This window comes from Phlebotomus papatasi, chromosome 1 (genome assembly GCF_024763615.1).
Source record: "Phlebotomus papatasi isolate M1 chromosome 1, Ppap_2.1, whole genome shotgun sequence".
In the NCBI taxonomy this organism is placed as follows: domain Eukaryota; kingdom Metazoa; phylum Arthropoda; class Insecta; order Diptera; family Psychodidae; genus Phlebotomus; species Phlebotomus papatasi.
In genome coordinates, this window is record NC_077222.1 from 109,294,857 (window position 1) to 109,305,549 (window position 10,693).

Here is a 10,693-nt window from a genome sequence, read left to right on the forward strand (position 1 = left end):
TTGGCTCCCCGATGCTACACTTCGGCAAATTTCTTTTCTTGAATTCTATTATCAAAACACGTGGAAGATGCAATGAAGGATAATAAATTAATGGATTTCTGTCACATTACCCAGACAAATCATTAACCTCAGCGGAATTTCATCGTGAGAGACAGCTTTTGTCCATCGGATTCCAGTCTTATCAGACACAAAATTTTGGTTTCTTCTGCAGAATTGTCTGACCATAACAAGTCCCTCTTCTTTGGTGCAGATTTATCATTTTTCTGCTTAATGATCCCGGACTGAGTGACTTCTGAAGAGATTCGTCAGTTTTAGTACTTTATCAAAAGTAGAAGCTGTTCTCACGTTAAATTGAGCTCAAGGCGTTAACCCTTCATCGGCGTCTGGATCATAAATAACCAATGAGGAAATGCATATCCTCACATTTCTAATCAATATATTATTCTTTTCTCTTCACGAATAAGAAACAGAATTCGCATATAATTTGAAAAAAGCTTTAGAGCTACCATAACTAACCACCATCTGCTAACTCTGCAAATCCTAAAAATTTATTGGCGGAAATTTATTTTAGGTAGGGACGGTGTACGAAATTTCGGCATAGTTGCATGCAAGCCCAAAGTCTTCAGTTAGAATAATACTTTTTATACAAATTGATTTTTTTACAATCTAAGGATTGTTGCTCGGAATCATGTTTATCGTCTTTGTTTTCTCTAAAATCATTCTTAATACATTTTACAATTAATAAAAATTTATGCAGAGCTTTGTGCAATATTTCGTCCACCTTGATTCTCATAGTTCCTTACCCCTTCCGAATTCTTCCAAAGTCTTTTTTGATCTCTAGATTATGCAAAAATTAAAAATTCATAAAAATTTGAGAAACAAAAGAAATGGCCGAAATTACAAGCTGTCCGAAATTTAATACAGCCACCCTAATAAAAAATCTGCAGGTTAATTTTATTATTTCAAACGGTTTCTAATCACAATAATTCATAATAATTATGAGGAAGAGTTTCCAGAGTGGTATAAAAGCTTTTTATGAAAAAAAATATAGTTTTAACCCCATTTTTTATTTTCACTTCTTGAACTTAGGGAAAAAAAGGCTGAGGCTCTCAATTTTTTTCAGGAAATATGAGGTGTTAAGCAACCTACACAGAAAAAAAAATTTTTGTAAAAGACACTAATCACCAGTCAATTTGTTCGTAAATGTTCGTAAACACACAAAAATGTTTGTAAAATTTTGTCATTTATTTGTAAATTTTTGTTTATCTGATGAATATAACAAAATACCTAATGGTCATGTATATGCATAGTTCTGATGTAATTAGTTCAAATAAAAATAATGGCACTCAATGGGTCAAGTGGTAGAGCACTCGCTCTATGATGCAAGTGCCTCGGGTTCGAATCTTCTTTAGGTCACCAGGGATTTTTCTGGCGTTAAAGGTGTTCGAATTGCATCCAGTGAGCTTTATTGCACTTGATTCCACGGACAAGGGACTAACAACCTCATCCCGTACAAGAAAAAATAATAAAGTATGTCTAGAAATCCCCTTGCGCGAAGGCCTAGTTCCTTCATGGAATGTTGTGCCTGCATTATTATTATTATTAAAAATAACATAATAATAAAGTCAGAAAGTGAATTGCTCAGAGTGGGTTACCCAAAGTCATTTAAATGAAGCGCAAATAACGTTTTCCTAACCACACTTCTACACTCTGATCATATTTTGCTATTTGGGTATTCTATAATTCGCTAAGTAGGAATTTTTAACACCAAAATCGAATAAACATTTTATATATCACCGTGCTATCACACTAGGATTTTTTCAACTTGTAAATTCAATATAATTTTCAGATGAATTGTTCCTATGCGTTATTTTGCGTTAAAAATCATTTCAATAGATAGATTTTCGCTTATTCATTGATATAAAGTTATACTTGGTTCACAAAAACACGTTTAAATATGGTAAAATAGTAGAAATGTAGTTGCTGAATTAAATTTGAATTCAGCAAATTAAAATGTTAAAATTGCTCATTCATTTCAAATTTATTGCAGTTAAACAAGTAGACTTTTGAACTAAATTGTTCTTATTAAATTTATTTACTCGTAAGTAATATTATTTGTGGCCAAAAAAATAAAATAAGTACAGTGATTAGTGATAAACTCGTACGCGATTGAATCTTCAGTATCGGGAGTAATTTGCTAATTCGTCCAAAGCAATTCAAAGGAAATTTTTGTGTCAAAAAATCACAGTTGGAATGACTTCATACAGATTTTCAATAAGGCTGTATGAGAGTCTCTTCATAAGCCCCTTGCCTACAACCCTTTCTTCTGGCTTTGGGGATTCTTCTGCATAACAGATAAGTGACTTAAAAGACATTTAAGTACTATCACACATTTTTCAAGGTCATTCACAAAATGTGTCCTGCCTGCGAGAATTTTCAAGTAAATTCTAGAAATCTTATAATGCTCAATTGGCTCAATTGAATTTAAAATAAATTGTGAAAATTCTAGTGTGATAGTACCTTTAGGACTATTTTACTATTGAAAAGTGGTTGTTCTTCAGATTTTCCTTTTAAGGATTTAGGCTTTAATAGCCCTCTGTATATCCCGCGCTCCTTCTTGATCAAACCATTCAGAAAGCTTAATGTATTTTAAAATTTTACTGGCATGCAATCTGATAGTACCCTTAGGCCTATTTTACTATTGAAAAGCGGTTGTTCTTTAATTTTTTCCTTTATGGATTAATGAAAGAACTTTTCTACAGAATCTACATTCTAAAATCTAAAGACTTATATTTTGTTGAGTTTTCCAAAAGTATTTGTACTTTTCAATACAGAGTTCATCCAAACCAAGTTTCTTTCATCAATTAAATAATTCTGAACAGTATTGATCCTGAAAAAAACTTACATGTAACAACTTATTTAAAATTGCTTGAATTGGCAATAAAATGTAAAAGAACTTCTAGTGTATTCTGTAAAAAAAGCTAATACAAAAAAAATGAAAAGTTAAGAAATTTGTTGTAATCTAAATTATATTATTTTTCTATTTTTTTCTTTTCTTTTCTTGTGGCATCGTGAGTAGCAAGGCAAGATTTTGGGACAAGACTGATCTTCTGGTTTAGATACCACCTCTAAGGTACTTGTCTATGACTGCTAACTTTTAATCCTAAATAAACTTTGCCTGTGGCTCATCTCCATCTTCTTTATCAAACTTGCAAACATTACACTTCTCAAACTAATCGAACCATGTATGTGGTCCAGAGATAAGTTTGGGTTTGCAATAAGTATCAATATCATTGTGAGCACTCCTCGAAGTGTCAACCCTTCTTCCTTCTGTCCATAGCGCTCAGCGTCTTTGATATCTCATCGTGGTTGAATTGAGCGGGAAAAAGGACACAAAAACACCTTCCCGAAATTCAGAAAAGGGGACGGTGTACAAAAGAGCATATGGTCTTGGATGGTTTTTTCCGCGGTGTATCCTCGAGATACCCGACATTCTTCGCTATCGAGAAATCACCGAAAAAAAACCCTTCAAAGAGTTCGTTAATCCTTCCACCCGGACTTTTTTCATCCCAACTTCTGGTAATTATTTTTTTTTTCAGTGTCATCCCGCCTTGGCGGTTTGTTGCACTGGAATGTTTTTCTTGCTGCCCATGGCACAGACAATCTCGCAATAAATCGAGTTTTTCGCACTTTTGGAACTGGGTGCTTAGAAAAAGGGTTTCGTGACATCCATTTTGGATCCTTTCCAGCATCCGGAATGGAAAAATAACGTCTCTCTGGGTATTACAATAAAAATCCTCAGTGTGTCACCATCTCTCTTCCACTTCTGGGACCTCATTTGGTCGATCCTCTCGAGAGTTGGGAATTTTCAGACTGGAGGGTATACGATATTTCCCTCAAAAGAGAGTCCTCCAATCAAAAAATACCTCTGCAGAAGGTAGATGGGCAAAAAAAAGTATGTGAGAGGTGAAAAAATTAGTCGTTACAGAGAGGTGTGGTTTTATCCAGTCTCTAGTAAGGCTCTTTTTTTATCCTCCTTGTCAACAGCAGAATTCGCATGAGAGGAACCCCTCAATAAATCCCTGAACACCTTCCATTGGTGTCTAACGGTCGATTCACCCTTTTTTCTGAAGCTCCTTTCCTCCTTTCCTCACCTTTTGAACTCCCAACAACCCTTAAGATTCAGATAAGGCATAAGAGTTTCCCAGCATCTCATTTACTTTCTTCAATTTTCCCGCGCAAATTAATTCACTTCTTTTCTTTTCAGTGGTGATCACCTCGACGCCCTCCAACGAAGCTGAACTCCAGCTCTACAGAGTCCTCCAGAGAGCCAGTCTTCTCATCTACTATGACACCCTCCTGGAGATGGGTAAGTGCAAGAAGAGTCTTCAGAGCTAAATCACTGATTCAGATGGTCTCTTTTAATTAATTCATTGAATTAATTGATTTAATTAGCAATTAAACAAATTGTCGAGTTAAAGAAGAAACCAAAAACAGTCTTTCATTCTGTTTTTCTTTCATATTGTCTGAAGACGTTTAAGATTCTTCAAGTTCCCAAAAATCATGGGATTCTTTTTTTTTTTGGAAGTTTTTCAATGAAGAAAGAAAATTCTCGGGGTTCTTGTACTTCTAAGAAACGTATAAGCAAACAGAATGGGTTTAAGGCTCGTTAGTATCATGAAGAATCCGATAAAAATGAATTAGTTCTACCTGTAATCAGTTTTAAGGATTAAGTATAAAAGATTGATAAGTTACTATTCGAAGAATTTTGCTATATAGGTCATGGGCGAATTTGCAGATTTATTATCTTGCCATTTTTCTGGTTTTTCTTTTAATTTTATTGAGCGTACAGCCTATTCGACACATGTCAACCCTGTCGACGGCTGTATCCCACTAATCCAAATCCGTTATACCTTTGATACGCTCAACCCTTACCATCTTTATGAATGCTTACCGTTACTTCAATGAGAGAGCATTAATCGCCGTGGTATTTCACTTTCAGGAAGTTGAAATAAGGTTGGCAGTCTCAGTTGCTCATTTTCCCTCTAAAAGTTTTTAATTCGATTTAGGTGAGCCTTATAATGGCTTACAATTTTAATATTCGTCCTACAATTAAATCTTATTACCTAAGTCAGGGTAAGCAAAAACCGTTTGAAATCAAATAAACGTCAAAATAAGTTTGTTCAGGTAGCGTTTTGACTGACACAATTTTCATTTGACGTTTGTTGAAGGTAAACTGAGCAAGTAGTAAACTTGGAGTAGAAACACTGCTATTTTTTGAATTAGAAATTAGACCTCAAAGGCCGAGACCCCTTTGAATTACGTAGATATATCAATCAGTGTTTACAACTACCTCATATAAATTTCTGCCCCAATTTCCCCTAGATCTTTAAATGATTTCGAAGTAATACACTTTCAAGTTTTTCAATTGCTCCTGCGTGGTTTAGTAATCCTACAGTCTCAAAAGTGTATAGTTTATCATAAAATAGTAGTAGCAGTTATATTAAAGTGGCACTACGTTCCTTTGACCATTGTCGGTGATCGGCAGCCCTTATGAGCCAGCATCGTAGCACACTCAGTTCTTTAAGGACATCATCTATTATGTCTTTCTATCTCCTATGATAAAAGCTTTTCTGGACATTCTCTTGTCAGGCATCCAATACACAAAACCGATCTTGCTCATTTTGGTCAAAATCCCGAACGCATCATTTTGACTTTCGGGATTTTGTGTTTCTGGATTTGACATTTTCGGGATTTTGGATTTTCGGGATTTTGACCCATTCGAGGAATTTGGGTTTTCGGGATCTTAGCTTTAGGATTTCGATTTTTCGGGATTTTGACAAATTCGGAATTTCAATCTATTCGGGAATTTGGGGTTTTCGAGATTTTGGCTTCTGGGATTTTGACTTTTCGGAGTTTTGACGAATTCGGCATTTCAACTCATTCAGGATTTTGACTTTTCGAAATTTTTACGTTTCTGGATTTTGACTTTTCGGGATTTTGGGTTTTCGGGATTTTGACCCATTTTCAAATTTGGATTTTCGGGATTTTGGTTTTCGGATTTCGACTTTTCGGGATTTTGACACATTCAGGGTATTGGCTTTTCGGGATTTTGGCGTTTGGGATTTTGGCTTTCGAGATTTCGTCATTCGGGATTTTGACCGGTACCGGGTTTATTCTGAACCTGAATTCCCCCGTTATAGCAACTTTCACGGACTCAAAAATCTCACGTAGGGTCCGTCTCTCGAAACCCAGTAGTGACTTCTCATCTGTGCGGGTCATTGGTACCACTTCAATACCAATCATGCTAATTGTTTTCAAAGTCAAACAATTATTAAATTTAGTGTAACTTTTTTCAATTTCTAAGATTCTAAGTTTAACGTTGCAGATAACTTAAGCGGCGAGTAGCGGGTTGGGAACAATCGTATGGCGAAAATAAGAACAGTAACGGCGAAAATAGGCACAGTTTCTACAATTTCATGAAATTGTGATTTAAAGTCTTAAATAAAACTATTTTATCATTAATTTAAATTTAATTAATTATTAATTTAATTAATTAATTTAATTTATAATTAATTAAAATTTGATTAAACTTATTTTATAAGATGTTTAACTTATAGTAGTTTAATTGAAACGTAACTACTTAATTTTTTTTATAAATTTAATTAATTTGTACAAATAAAAAGATAATGGGATATGTTTGCAATTATTCTACACATTACAAATTTTAAATATCTTCATTAAAAACTCTTTAATGTACTTGAGAGATTATAGAGAGATCATTTTGTGATTAAAAGAACTGGAATTGAGTCATACTTTATTTCAAGGGGTGCATAAGTGGCTCTCAGAGAAAACCGTAAGCGGTGATCGCCAAAATTGTGCGGATCTGGAGCTAAAAATCGACAGATCGGAATTATTTTGCTAAGGATTTAACAGATTGCCACAATTTCGCCAGAAAGTGACAGATTGGCGTGTTCATTAGCAAAAATCGGCAGATTGGCACGATTTTAGCGAAGAATCTGCAGATTTAAGTGATAGTTCCAGTAGTAAAATTTAATGCACTGTACTGGATAATCTGTAGACTTACTCGGCGAACCGGCACGAGATCGACAAATCGGGGCGAGATCGACAAATCGGATCGAGATCGACAAATCGGAGCGAGATCGACAAATCGGAGCGAGATCGACAAAATTCGTGCTATATATCGCAAAATCGGCACGATTTGCAGATTTGCCGTGAACCATGAGTGGCACAGTTATTTACCCCATGGTTTATTTCTTCTTTATGTTGTGTAGAGGTGATGAATAATTTTATTGCTCCCTCTGCAAACTAGTGCTTAGGGACGTTGTGTAGAGAAAAGTGGGGCTACATTGATGTGAGATATTGTCTCTCACATTTCTAAAGGAAACTAAATTCCAACGTAATGTAAATTTGTTCTTATTAATTATTAAGTAGGAATATGCGAAAAATAAGGACCGTCCTTTGGAGTCGCTTTTCTTACTTCATGTTAGAGTAAATTTTAAGCCCGTAAAATAACTAATGAATTACTAACTCAATTTTGAGTAATGCTCTGACTACAATTCGACGCAAATACGACTATTTTTTAAGATTCCAATTAGGAGTAATTTTTTGACCATTTCTTGTACAACAAAACCCAGTCATTTTTGAGTCGGAGTAATTGTTTGCCCATTGGGTATATGAACGTAGTCGCAACTGAAAATATTCCCAAATTCCCCTAAAGAATTGAAATATATTGGGGAATGGGTATCAGTGATATAGACATCAGACATCATCGTAAAAGCGAAAGATTTTATGGAAAAGTTGAGGCCATGCTATGACTTTCTTTTTTTAATTCAGGTGGCGATGATGTTCAGCAGCTGTGTGATGCTGGTGAGGAAGAATTCCTGGAGATCATGGCTCTGGTGGGCATGGCATCAAAGCCATTGCATGTTCGTCGCCTCCAGAAGGCTCTCCAAGAATGGGTGACAAATCCCTCAGCCTTCCAGACTCCTCTGTCCAATACTCCTGATCTTCCAAGGACCATGTACAGCCCTGAGCACACTCAAGGCTCTTCACGGTCTCCCTTCGGATCCGGTATCCATTCCTCCATGTATCCCACTTCAGCTATTTCTTCATCCTCAACTGCATCATCCCTGATAGCTCCCAACACTGGAGGTGGGAATTTGTCTCTCAGCAGCATTGCCAGTGGTCTTGGAGGGCAAATTGGAGCACTATCGAGCACTTCTTCCAGCGCCGGAGGACTGGGATCAGGTGTTCAGCTGACTCCAAGTCTCACAGAGCCACAGATCAATAGAATAACTCAGGCAGCAGAAAGGTAAAAAAAATAGCTAAGCCCTCCTTTTCGGGGAAATTGATTATCCTTTTATTTTTCTCAGGATCGCCCAGAGTCCACGGATATCTCAGCTTGTGCCACGATCTCAGAGTTCCAAGAAGCGGTCTTCGAAGGAGCTAGAAGCCGTCATGGGAATGAGTGAATCCGATCCGAGGAGAATGGATGAAATCCGGAAGTACTCAGCGATCTATGGACGGTTTGATTGCAAGAGACGCCCCGAGAAGCCTCTAACACTCCACGAAGTCTGCGTAAATGAAGCTGCTGCCCAAATCTGTCGGTTTGTACCAGCTCTCCTGACCAGACGCGACGAATTGTTTACACTGGCCAGGCAAGTGGTACGAGCTTCAGGATTTGGGCACTCGGCGGGAATTGCACGATTTGCCATGAGTCAACATATGCCACGAGAAGAGGAGATAGACACCCCATCGGCGCCCAAAAAGGCCAGGCTATCTTCGGGAGGTGGCAGCGATGGCAACCTGGAGCACGGAAAGGTAACAATGTCCCATGGAAGTGGAATTATTCAGGGACACCAGCGAATGACTCACTATGAGTAATGGCTTGAAATGCTTCGTGTCTGAATAGGCACTCGCTTAGCAGGGAGTATCGTAGGGCACTTACCTATCATCCTGCATGGATCCTGCTCCTCCTGCAATCCTCGTAGGCATTCCTTGCGAACTTCTGCATGAAAAACAATTGCTTTATCAAAATCCTCGCTTTCATATTTTCAAATCCTCTTTATTGCAATTAATTTCTCACATAAAATGCTTGAGTATTTTTTAGCAGAAAGGCAGCAAAATAATTCATTAGGCAAAGCTTCTTAGAAAGCTTCAATTGAATCCCTTACTGCTTCATGCTTGAAAGTTGCAGCTTAAGTATCCTCGAGGTAAGCTTTGCAGCTTTAGCTTCTGAGTCATCATTATTTACTTAAAATATATATATTTTTTTAATTGATCGATAAAATGAATTCTAAAAAAAACTTTGTCTGTGCAGGAAATGTCGGAGAACAAGGAGAAGATCCTTTCGATGTATCAGCGAATGGGAAAATCCTTCGATTTGGCAGATTCGGCAAAATTTTCGTAAGTAAATTTGTAAAATGATAAACGTAATAAGGATAGCTAAAAGAATTGAAACAGATTTTTAAATTTTGCCAGATATTCACCATACTCCAGGCCGGAGTTTGATGATGATTCCCAGTTTTCATTCAGCAACTCCAACTCACCCCCGTTGCATGTAAGACAATCATTCTTTAATTAGATTTTTAATAACTTAATTCAAAAAATTAGGGTTATGTTACATTTAACCTAAAATTTATTACTTTTAGTCAAACAACACGGTTTCGTTAATTTGGATTTTTTAATATACCTTTCTAACTTAGGAAATGAAATAGTATATAAATCTAACCTCAAATATTTGGTAAAAATTGCATTAAAATTTGAGGTTATGTCTGACTTAACCTAGAAAAATATGGTCATTTTATAATTTGAAACTTCCAATTTAGATGCAAATTGTTTTTTACTCCTATACTCAAAAATCAATTGATTTCAAAATCTAGCACTCCAGAAACGTTTTAATTATAAATATCCAGAATGTGATTTTTAGGTTAAAATTTGATACATTTAAGTTCAAGGATATTTTGAAATTTGGACTTGTAATCCTGATTAAATTTATCATAGAAAAAATTTCTCCATGTAGCAAATTGAGCGAATCTATTATAAAAATGTTTTGCATTTTTGAGGTTAGGATTAACCTATTGCCAAATAAGAGAATAAGAATAATCATATGAGACAAAATACTTATTTAATTATTTCATTTAGTAGGTCTTTAGGGTCAAATAAATCCGTTTGATTTATTTGTAAAACGATTATGTAGGGTCCGGAGGATTTCTTGAATTTTAAATGAGATGATTTGTTTTTATATAATAGTAATGGTTAGAAGAGGTTAGGATTTCCCAAACTTCTTAATTTGATACCTTGTTTGATACAGTTTTCAAAATTAAATTATCCTAAAATTACCAATTTCTTCATTTTTTCTCTCAATTTGTCAAACCTAATTTCAAAAATAAATTTACGATATTTCAAAAATAAATTTACAAATCATTTTGTCTCGAAAAGAAAGATTTATAAATTTTAAACGTATCAAATTCCAACCTAAAAATTCTAACCTAACTGTTGGCGTATTATCTTTTTAATTCTGAAAGAAGAAAAATGTTATCTGCTTTTTTAAATTAAATTTGAACACTCACTGCCAAGTTTCTCAAATGTTCTAAATATTTTCAAAAAGTTAATGGAATTTTTGTTAATTACACTTAACCTAAATCAAGAAAAATAACGTTAGAAAATT

At 35.4% G+C, this 10,693-nt stretch overlaps 2 protein-coding genes across 3 annotated transcripts in view; both read left to right on the plus strand.

Annotated features, from left to right (window-relative positions):
- LOC129799205 (integrator complex subunit 4) overlaps window positions 1–10,693 on the plus strand; it is a 252,861-nt gene that overhangs the window by 128,650 nt on the left and 113,518 nt on the right. The window lies entirely within an intron of this gene.
- Window positions 1–10,693, plus strand: part of LOC129799209 (NGFI-A-binding protein homolog) — a 35,277-nt gene that overhangs the window by 21,959 nt on the left and 2,625 nt on the right. The window contains exons 3-7 of one of the 2 annotated variants that reach the window (XM_055842898.1): window positions 4,268–4,369; window positions 7,858–8,335; window positions 8,397–8,844; window positions 9,344–9,429; window positions 9,487–9,583. In XM_055842898.1, coding sequence (XP_055698873.1) covers window positions 4,268–4,369; window positions 7,858–8,335; window positions 8,397–8,844; window positions 9,344–9,429; window positions 9,487–9,583 — 1,211 coding nt within the window. The remainder of the gene's footprint in view (window positions 1–4,267; window positions 4,370–7,857; window positions 8,336–8,396; window positions 8,845–9,343; window positions 9,430–9,486; window positions 9,584–10,693) is intronic. The other variant, XM_055842900.1, reaches the window with a different exon arrangement.